This window comes from Labrus bergylta, chromosome 4 (assembly GCF_963930695.1).
Source record: "Labrus bergylta chromosome 4, fLabBer1.1, whole genome shotgun sequence".
In the NCBI taxonomy this organism is placed as follows: Eukaryota; Metazoa; Chordata; class Actinopteri; order Labriformes; family Labridae; genus Labrus; species Labrus bergylta.
In genome coordinates, this window is record NC_089198.1 from 3,754,090 (window position 1) to 3,765,457 (window position 11,368).

General features: G+C 44.1%; 1 protein-coding gene across 3 annotated transcripts in view; it reads right to left on the reverse strand.

Moving 5' to 3' along the window:
- Positions 1–73: 73 nt before the first annotated feature.
- efr3a (EFR3 homolog A (S. cerevisiae)) overlaps positions 74–11,368 on the reverse strand; it is a gene marked incomplete in the record, with an annotated part of 106,060 nt that continues 94,765 nt past the window's right edge. For all 3 annotated transcript variants that reach the window (XM_065953531.1, XM_065953532.1, XM_065953530.1), the window contains 8 exon segments: positions 74–6,069; positions 6,185–6,234; positions 6,486–6,589; positions 6,729–6,777; positions 6,957–7,042; positions 9,792–9,919; positions 10,878–10,945; positions 11,166–11,297. In XM_065953531.1, coding sequence (XP_065809603.1) covers positions 5,964–6,069; positions 6,185–6,234; positions 6,486–6,589; positions 6,729–6,777; positions 6,957–7,042; positions 9,792–9,919; positions 10,878–10,945; positions 11,166–11,297 — 723 coding nt within the window.

Here is an 11,368-nt window from a genome sequence, read left to right on the forward strand (position 1 = left end):
ATTACAAGAAAACATTTGTTGCCGTCTTCTTCCTTTAAAGAACTGAAATAAAAAGACGTCACAGCTCACAGGGTTTGATATAAACATTTTTATTCTTGGACATGAATCTTAACACACATTAGTTTAAATAGAGACTTTGTAAAAGAGTGCTGAAGCTCTGCTGCTGCTGCCGGAGGAGGAACAAGTTTCACTCCGCTCTGATGGAGGCGTCCTGGTTCCACAGGTTTAACTTTTTAAAGACCCTCTATTAGTTTCTCCAACTGAACATGAGCAGACACTGGTCATTGTTTTATCCTCCTTGTTGTTAAACTACAGAAGCCTAGAGGGACAAGTGGACCCGTTTGCCGGTCTTTCCAAATGTATGACATTATCTGCCTGGACAAAAAACTCTGAGGGAGTCATTCAACAGCTGCATAATAAACTTTTCTATAACTGTTAGAAATGCTAAAGTCGGAGCTTTCACTCCACTGGAACCAGTCGGATCTTTAGTCATATTGCATTTTATCTCCTGAGCGTGCAGCGGGAGCAGAACCTCAGCGCCCTCGAGTGGTTACAACCATTGCTGTGACTGAAACGAAGCCAAGCTTTAGCGGTTTTGAACACGTTAAGTCTTGTCGACTCAAACCTCTAAAACTGACACAAGAGTACAAACTGCTGCATCACAAACATGACGAACGCTCAGCAGACGCTCGCTGTCGTTTTGGGCTACACTGTAAAAAATAAAGAAAAGTCCGTCTTAAAAAGTGAGTAAAGCTCATCTCTGTAACGTGTCCGGCATTCTGAAGTAAGGCAGTCAGCAGTGAAATCTTTCAACCCCACAGCTTCTCTTGGTTTGAACATTCAGTGTTAGTCACAGTTTAAGAAGGACTTCTCTTTATTTATTTATTATTATTTTTTTACAGTTTTTCTCTCTATTACAACTTTTCACAAACTGAAAAACAGGAGAAAAAAACACCTTTAATGATCACTGCGGACCAAACAGGAATCTGTGCTGGTTCAGCTCAGCCTTAGTACCAAGGTGCAAACACAATGTCGGACGCTCTTTTACCATTCAGCATTTGATTTTTCTCCTGCAGCCTGATTTACAATCGATTAAAACATACCGTTGATTTATCAAAAGTTACAGATCGATTTTCTGCCTCCAGACAGACTCCAGACACTTCAGTTTCTTTAAACATTGTGAACACAGACGAGAAGCTGCAGACTGAGCTCCACATTCACTCCACTGTGCAGAGACATGGTCGTCATGGTGACACACACGTTCATGTGGTTTCTGAACCAGTGACATTGTCAGAGTTCAAGATTCAGAAAGTTTTGATGGACAAATTTATAGACGTCATGCAAGATTTTAAAAGATCAAACGGAGAAGATTAGTTAATTTAAAGTCAGAATGTGCGACATGTTCCACATAAATATATCAGAGATCCAGCCTGTCCTGTGTAAATGTGTCTCTGAGTCCTGACTGTCTACAATGAGGGAGAAGCTCGAGTCCCGCTGGCTGTGTTGTTGTCAGAGCCGTGTTTACATGGACGGGACGGCCGGCTCCTCCCCTTGTGTATAAAAGCTGTTTTAGTCAAGAACTAGAGAGAAGAAGAAGAACATACTCACTGATTATTTGGATGTTAGGAAGAGTTTTTAGATCACGCTCATTCTGTGTCAGTTTACATGAAATGCTAAGCTACGAGCTAACTAAAGAGCGCTAACATTAGCATGCTAACACAACAATGCAGCTTGCGCTTACTGCTTAATTATGGATCGTTCTAATTGATAACTCCTTTGTGTGAACGTGAGGGGAGGGGGGTTGGAGGTGTGTCTCTGGAGGAGAGCGGAGGCTTCAGTACGGAGGAGGCGTGGCCAAACAGCAGTTTGTTTTGGTTTTAATGCTGGAGCTCAAGGGCGACATCTACTGGATCAAAAAGTCGCACATTCTTCCTTTAAAATCTTATAAGGCCAAACGTCAGCTGACGTGACTTTCCTTTGACTTTGACCCTCTGTAATGGTCGCCTCAGTGAGCGCTGTGTCACAGCACGCTGCAGCTCAAACTGCTGACCTTGATGACACACAGGTGGAAAACGTTTTATTATTTATTTCTTGTACCGTCCGTCGTCTGAGGAAGCTGCTTGTGTTGATCTGTCACATGAACTCTGCTGTGGGAGGAGTGAATGTGGAGCTGAGACGTATCGCTCAGACATATTTAAGTTTGCTGATGACGGACTGTGAGCCGATGGCTGCAGCTTCTGTAAAATGAAGACCCTAAAAGGAGCAGATTGCATCACTTCTCTGCACAATGCAAAAAATAACTGACTATATCATCTGACTCTAAATATAATATTAATTCATCTCTCCGCACTTTTTGAAATGATAGAATGGATTGCACAATAAAAAATAAAAGCATGTCATTGAGGACAGCATTCCTCCTGCATGATTCAAACTGCACGATCCCGTTGAAACCCTGAACCGTCGAAGATGAAAATCTCCAAACAAAAAGATTTTTCTTTTTTAATTTCCCCCCACCCAGATAAATGTCATACACCTCTAAATCTCTACCAGGCATTAATTCAACGATGCATACAATGTACAAAAATATATGATATACTGCTTTAATGACACATTCATCAGAGGAAGTGACCTCGCCTCCCGCTCACATCCAAACCATCCGTCCATCCTGAGCTTCAGTCCGACTTTTCTCCAAACTACAATCACTCGTTGTGTTTTCACTCTGCTGGCTCGTTTTAAAAAAAAAACTGTTTGGAGAAAAATCTCGACTGTCGGATGAAATATCTCGTTTGGATGGATTTAATGTTTCAGCATATGTTCCCAGAGCCCAGCAGGGGGCGACGACGTGATATGAAGATATCATGCAGTTAGATGCAGGTTTGATATTAAATCATGACGATTGCATTTAAAGACGTTACGCAGCGCCTTGCACAGAAATAAAGAATGCATCAGTTTCATCTATCAGTGTATTTATGTCTCTTTGATGTGTCTCTGTTCTTTAATTTGTCCTCTTTTATACTCTCGACTTTTTGAGTATCCCCCCCAAACACACTGTCGGTCATTTGCAACACGTGAAAAGCTAAATATCACGACCAGAGAAGAAGAGAAGCTAACAAAGACTCCAATCACACCTGATATGAAGCTGCAGTCTGTATCTGTAGGGCCGTGTCGCTGCTATCGCAATGCTAGTTTTGGTTAGCCCATTAACAGCAATTTCTATTATGTGTTAGCAGTGGGCTAATGTCTTTTTTTGTTAGCGTAATGCTAACACATAATGGTAAATAATGCTACAGTCCCACTGACCCGTACGAACTTTGGCCGCCCGCTTGGAGGACGACAGCCTCCGCACACGAGGTTCGAGTACTACACACTAGGCTACCAGCGCCCCTATCTCTGACTCTCTTCAACTGAAGATCGAATCAGGCTTTGCACGTTTGTTTCATCGTCTTTAGTCATCGGTCTTTTCTACTCATGTCTGATCCGAAAGTCGGTTTATAAAACCAAAGAATAAAGCGAACGTTACAGAATGTAGACATCTGGAGATCATCTCTGAGTTTAATCAGAGTGATGGGGACGTTTTTAATGATTTAAACTATGAAGACGTCTTGTCCTTCTAGCTGATCTCAGAACAGTTTCAGGCGCTGCTCACGTCCAACAGGAGCGGTTCACACCTAGCTGTACTGTTGCCATGACGACACACAGATACAGACTGAGCTTCAGCACGCGGTGGAAAACGAGGCCGGAAGGCTGCTCAGCTGTCGAACGATGACCGAGGAAACATGAAACGTGTCGGGGCTCATGTTGGTGATGGTGGGACGAAGCTCACGCAGACAAACCTTTAAACATACTAAACCATCTGAGACTTCAAACAAACACCGTTACACCTCTCTCCTCTTCTTTAACCATCGACATCAGTTTCATACTTAGATAAAAAGATCATCAGATCTGGATCCAAACGGGAAGACTTTGTTATATTCCACAAGCTGGCCAACTTCTAAAGTTTAAACTTTAAAGGGAACATTCAAAAAACAAACCGTCCGTCTTCCAGGGTTCAAACTAAAGCACGCCGTGCGACTCTCCTCACAGCTGCTCTCGCCGAGCGGTGGCGGAATGACTCTGCTCTCGCTCTGCGCTCAGATCAAACTCTGATAACCATCTGTTATTACAGATCACAGCTGCAGCTCGGCCAGATATGAAGGAGCTCGTTCCAAAAACGCCTCCCGTACCTCCCCCTCTCTCTCTCTCTCCATGAAAACAAAACGTGGCCTCGCAGTGACAGTCGAGAAAAAAAGGGCGCAGAGGATTAAATCCTGCAGGAAGTCGACCCTCTGTGTCTCACTCTGCTCGCTCGCTCACGTTGGAATGAAACGCTCCAGAAGGCCGCTGGCTGAACGTCATTTGAGACACTTTCAGGGAACAGAAAGGGAACGACTCGAGTCTCTGGCAGAGAACACGCTTTGTTTTTGTTTTTTAAGAAGCTGCCAACAAATCTGTGAGGAGAGAAAACCTGCAGCTCGTCAGCTCAGAGAGGGACGGACACGAGGACGCGGCTGCAAACCCGAAAAGCTAAATATCACGAGAGAAGAAGAGAAGCTAACAAAGACTCCATTCACACCTGATATGAAGCTGCAGTCTGTATCTGTAGGGCCGTGTCGCTGCTAACACTATGCTAGTTTTGGAGCTCAAACAGCTACAGACACACAGAGTAAGAACGCTTCTTAAAGAGCGTTCCTGTTTCTCTGTCCGCTGTGGAGACACGATCACAGAGTGGCAGCTAACGGCCGCGGCGTGCACCGAGTATGAGGAAATAGGCAGTTAACCTCGGTTTAGCCTGATGTTGGAGCTCTTCCTTTTTTTGGGAACAAGAACTAATAACTAAAAACTTATCTAACAAACGTTTTGACTGAATTAAACAACTCGAGGACGAAAAGCAGATTTTAACAACGTCCTTTAAAACTTAGCAAAACCATCAAAAAGTAGAAATCCTTCCTAACTTTTTCACACCTCGACACACTTCTTTAAAAACCTTCCAGACTAAAGATTCACTCTGAACGCTGCAGCTTCCCAAAGACACCATCACCAACGATGAGTCAGCAGAAATCAAAACTCTCTCTGCCTCGTCTCCTCAGCTGAGCACACTCTGAATGTGTTCTTTAAAAACTTTTCCTGAAGCACGTTGACCTAAAAAGCAGCAAAGACTGAACAGTGAGGACTCATTAACTATTCTGACTGTTAGCACCCGCGACGTTAGCTCCGTTATGCTAGCTGGCGGCTAAAACATCGTACATCTCTACTAATTTTGTGACTGCACTCGACGAGTTTCACAGATATTTGTTCAGAGGCGGAGAAGCTGGAGCTCTACGGCTAAGACTAGCGTCAGGTTGAAGCTTTTCATCGTCTGTTTTGTTTTTTTTTAGACGACAGCGTATGTACAGAGAGACGGGGTCAGAGTCATGCTGCGAAAGCGACGTCACATTCAGCGTCTAGAAGAGAAGATCTCCAAATGAAAGCACGTCATGTCTGTTTGATCGTGGAGACTTGTGTGTGTGTTTTCTAGTTTCAGGGATGAGAGTGGGAGCAGCAAAGTGCAGCAGATCGGTCCAGGTTAGCTTCAGGCTAACAGGAGGAGAGAGACAGTTAGCATGTTTAAGTGAGCTGAATATTGGATTCAAACAATCTCCACGTGTTGACACTCTCAAACTTCAGAGGGGATTTGGAAAACGTGTTGCTGGTGCTCCAAAGAAGTTAAAGGAAGTGATTTAAGTTTATTTATTTGTTTGTTTGGAAGAGAGGCGACCGGTTTTTGCTGCATTTGATGTTCCTGTTAGCATCCCCGTCACCTTTGAGCTAACTGATTTCATGTGATTGAGTAGCTCTCTTTTTTTAATTTTTTAATTTATAATTCAGCTATGTGTGTAGAGGTGTGTGTTGGTGTGTGTGTGTGTGTGTGTGTGTGTGCGTCGGGATCAGTAGACACACAGGTCTGGAAACTTCATCTCGTAGACGGGGACCGACTGATGCTGCGTGTGTCCTGATGAGATGGAAACCACTCCGGATGGGCTGGGTGGAGGCCTGAGGGGGGGGGGGGGGGGGGGGAGACGACAACAACTGAGTCCCCTCACTGTGTACAGATACTAGCTCAGAGTGTGTGACTATAAAGGTTTCACAACATTAAAAGACGACTTACCGTATTGTGAGCTCAAAGATTTGTGCCAGACGGTCGTGCAACATGTTGGCCTGCGGATTAAAGAAGAAGAAGAAGAAGAAGAAGAAGAAGATATCCATCATTAAAATCACTTTACACTCTGTGCTACACACAAACAGGAAGTAGCGCCCGAGCAGTTTGGGGGTTCCAGTGTGTTGATCCATGACCCCTCAGCATTGATCAGGAAGTGACCAGACCCCTCTCCAGCTCCCAGGCTTGGTCAGCATCAACTATGACACTTTAAGACCCTCTTTGAAAATCGCTGATTCATCGTGTTTCCTACCTTGGACTCGCAGTGCGCAGCGATCTCCTCAAACGGAGCCTTCTGGAACTTCTCCATCACCTGACGCCTCTTCTCCCTCTCCTGCTCCTCCAGACCCGTGGTATCTGAACACAGGCAGAGCAGTGTGAGCCGAGTCTTTACAGGGAGTCTGAATCATTCACAGGACTCTGCTGTGAAACGTTACAGCTTCCTGTCCCAGGAGGAGGGGGGGCGGGGTTAAAGGAAAAAACATCAAGATCTTACCGATGGCCTTCTTCAGGGTCTCAAACGTGATCTCCTCAGCCAGCGGAGACTGCACACGCACAAAGGGAAACAGAAAGAACAGGTTTGACTCTCCTGACATGTGAAGGAGGCGGAGCTCTGCACAGGAAACTTAAAGGATCCTGTTCTTCTTTTTTGTGACTCAGCAGATTTCTTTTTGTTTGTCCTCCAGTGAAGTAAGGGTGTGTGTGTAGTGGAGTTTGGACTGACCTTGTCGGGGAGGCTGTTGGACATGATGTCCACCTGAAGGGAGATGGTGTCGACGAAACTCTTCCTCCTGGTCAGACGGTCTTCATCTGCAGAGAGAGACACATTTCACCTTCAGATTAGAACTCCATCAGATAAACGTCTCCAAGGTCATCAGATTATCAAAGTCATGACGCAGTTCAAAGAAGAACAAAAAAATCATCTTCTTTTTGCCCAGGCAAACTAGAACGCTTTCATCTCTGAGTGGTACGATCGCCCGGCGTCCATCGTGCCTCAGGGTTCACTGCTCGATGGACGCCGGGCGATCAGCTGCTCTGGATCGGTCGGATGACTCTCTGACATGTTTTGATATTTTTAGTCGTAGGACTCTACACACTCACACAGACCGATTCCTCGACTCAGGGACTTTTCTTCTCTCCAGATTTCACCTTCACAAACTGACAGACAGCGACTGAAATCACCACGGCAACAGCAGGCATGCTCTCAACCTTAATGGATTTCTCCGTAGTTACATTCCCCGACCTTTAACAGCAAAGTGCACGAGAACAAACACAAACCAGACTACACTTCAGACGTCTACACGAGGTCAGATAAGACGTACTCACCGCGACAGGTCCAGACAGAGAGGAAAGCAAAGAAAAGTGGTAAAAATGATCATTTCATTTCCTGCAGTATGATGACGTCTACGTCTACTTACAGCAGCTATCACTGGACATCTCAGAGGCTACAAGGAGAGATCTGGATGTGTTTGAAGGTGTGTGTGTGGTGGTTTGTTTTGTGTCTCTGTGTTGAAGCTTCAGGGTTTGTGGGTTCTAAAGAATCTGTCAGAGGGAGGCTACATTCAACATGACTGAAACAAAAACACATCTGATTGTCTCTAGAGAGGTGTCACACTGCAAAGGCTGCTTCCTGTTCCACTTCATTCAAACAGCAACACATTTAGGATGTTTAACCTCTTTCCTCTAAAGACCCTGACACACCAAGCAGACGGCTAAGAACGACAAAAGTTGCACTTGAATGCACCGCAAAGACTACAGCCGACGGCCAATCACCACGTACGTTCTGCTCATAACTGGAGGAAATAACTCTCCATGCCAGCAGGGGGCAGTAGCTCGTTGTTATGATATGAGAAGACCATTTTCACACTGCTGTCGCTCACCACTCGTATTATAGGTCGTCTACTAATGGAGAATAATGTCTGATAAAAAGTTGAAAATGGCGCTGGCGTTGTCAGCTCTTGGTCTTTTAGTGGAAAAAGAAAAGAAGAGGAGGAGGAGACAAATAAGGAGAAACCACACAAATGGGTGAAAGCATGGAGACTACAGAGACATGCTCAAGGAGCTTTACTGAACCTGTGAGGAGAGCTGGAGAGAAATGAAACCTCCCAACAGCCAATCAGAGAGATTCCTCTCACGATCCGCCGACTTAAATATCAAACTGACAATTTGTTGTTTTTGTTTTTAGATTTTATAACTCTGTTTCTCAAAAGTTTGTGTCTTAATTTTGAGACAGGACGGTGGATAGAGTCAGAAACCGGGTAAAGAGCGAGCAGGGGAATGACATGTAGGTAAAGGAGCCACAGGTCAGATTTGAACCCGGGTCGCCCACCTTGAATTTTCTCAAAGATGAATGGATCACAAACAAACCAATTTAAGGCTTTAAATAAAGACATTTAGGATTGATCAAGTGGTTTTCAGTGTTTGGATAATCGTCCTCCTCTAAAGTCAGGAGATCGGAATCAGCAGGAACACTAAAGGTTTCTACTGGACTGCACAGAGACCTGGTCTACAGCTGGGCTCTCACACGTTACCTCTGGATGTCTGCTTGCACCTGTGGAGGATCTTTCCTACTGTGTAAAGCACTGATGTTACATGAGAGCAGAGAGAAGACAAGAGAAGAAGAACCCTGAGTGTTAGGGAAGAAGAGCCCAACATCTGAAAACATCTGAAAACATCTGAAAACATCTGAAAACATCTGAAAACATCTGGACTCCAGAGGTACATCCACTCTGTTTTAGTGACTATTTTACTTTATACTTTTACTCGAAAAATAAGCAAAATGGTAATTTATAATAATTACCATTTTTATTTTAGAAGTCCAGTCAGTGAACTGTGTAGAGAGTGAAATGATAAAGGTATCTTACTATCTGATCAGACATTAAGGAAACATGCTATGTTGAAGTGCTGGCTTCTCTGACAACAATGCAGTGATTGTACCCGACCTAAAAAGCCTCTGCATGTTTCTAATAAGCTCCACGAGCAGAAACGTGCTCAAACTAGGATCAATATTGGAGATGCTTTTGAAAAATGGAGAGAGGTTAGAACACAGAAAGGTTTACAGACCCATGCAGAGCTGGATAAACACTGAAGCTTCAGTGTCCACCACATGGTGACCTGAGTGAGGGGGGGGGGGGGGACAGCTCTCTACAATGTTTAGAATTTGGACTGCAGTACCAATTTTAAACACTAGGTGTCAAAGCTACATATTTCTCCTTTAAGTTCAGAGAGATTTTAAGTATTTTTTTTTTTTTTTAAATATGAGGTAATAATTGTTGGAGAAGCAGCTGTTCTTCATGAAATCTTGCAGAGTTCACGTTGTTCTAATGTAATTAAGACAAACTCAAACTGTAAAAACTCTTCAGGTGCACGACCACAAAAAGACTCACAAGAAGGTAGAAAAGTCAGAACAATCAACGTCCTTTAACATCAGAGCAGCGTACAGATTAGCCAAACAGACTTCATCAATGTTGATGAATTTTTTAAATAACAGAAACTGTATCGTCTGAAAACACAACGTATCAAAATGTATGAAAGTATGGAAAGTTTTTCACATCCTCACCTGTGACCTGAGGAACGTAAGGAACCGACAGCCTCTCTGCGTTGTACCCCGGTCCTGCCAGACACTCTGCCATGTCAGCCGTCTGGAAGTACAGCGGCCTGTCCTCTTTATCCAAAGATTCAGGAAGTCTGGGGAGGAAATGTTAATACCATGATCGATGACAAAGATCGTAAATGTGTCGAGGATTCAGGATAAATACTCTGGGTCATGTACGCCGAATAAAGCAGAACACAGCTGTCCAGAAACTCGTCACCGCTCGCGTCCAAATTTAGAATCTGAAATCCCGTCTTCCGCTGCAGACGGTGATGGAAGCAGCCGGATTACAAAATCAGAAATAGATCCTGCTTCTCATAATCTCATAATCAGGTTTTATCAACAGATGTCTGTGGATTTCTGGGTCAAGCAGAGAATGACTGCAGGATTTGTTCACATGAAGCTCAGTCAACTTTGGTTTCCAGGATATCTGGAACCTGGAGTTGTCAAATATCACTGAGACGCCTCGGTTCAATTCCTCATCAGACCAAATAAGGAGAGAAATTAGAAAACTGTCCAGGCTAGATGGTCAGTGACTACTGTTTATTAGTATTTGGTTCACTTCCCTTGTTTGGTTCAGATCACGTTCTCACCTATTGCAAACCCAAAACCGGTGCACAACTCCCGTTTTTAAGCGGACCAGAGTTCAGTTCTTTGGTTCGCACCAGATTTCGTTTTAGTGTTCAAACCACCCCAAAGCAAACAGACGACCTGACAAAGCAAATCAGAGTTCCTTTCAAAAGGACCAAGCAGCTCAGGAGTGACTGCACCCTCAATCACCCAAACAAAAAGGAGCTGGGGGAGACTTCCTGTATCGACATATTTCTGTTTGTACCAAAAAGTACGTTTGAAAGCCAGCCTCAAAACATTGATGGTTCTTGAAGCTGTTTTAGTGCCGCAATGATAATGTTCACGAAGTCAAATACTTCCCACCACTATCATAAAAATGTTGTTCTTCAACAGTTTTGAGGGCGAATTCAGTCATTCAGATACATCCTTCTCTAAAAATGTAATGAAACTGAACCTCCTCTGTGCAGAGAGGTGGACACTTACGGACACTTGTCTCTGAAGACGTGCTCTGGGAGGAGGTACGGGGCATCCATGTTCCTCAGCTCAATGACCTGAAGAGGACACAACACAAAAAAGTGAAGCAAATAAAGACAAATAAAGACGACAGTAACTGCAGATACTGTAGGTCAAACAGGCGAATATAGCATGACATCATCAGCATATTGATTAACCTTCAGTATTCAGTCTGCAGAGCCTCATGAGAGAAACATTCACGATAAGAACATCAACAAAGACTCAAAATGGACACAGCATGAAGAGTTAATGGAGCACCTTGCTGACGTGCTGACAGAAGGGGGGGTTTGCGATCATCTGGCTCAGGAAGTTGAGGTACGCCGCCACCAACGCCATGATCCCGCAGCGAATAAACATGGGCATGTTCTCCTCATTAGACAGAACCATGTCCTGCACAGACAAGGAACAAAACATCCCAAACTATAACAAACAGAGCACATCATCCCAGAGCAGTACATCAC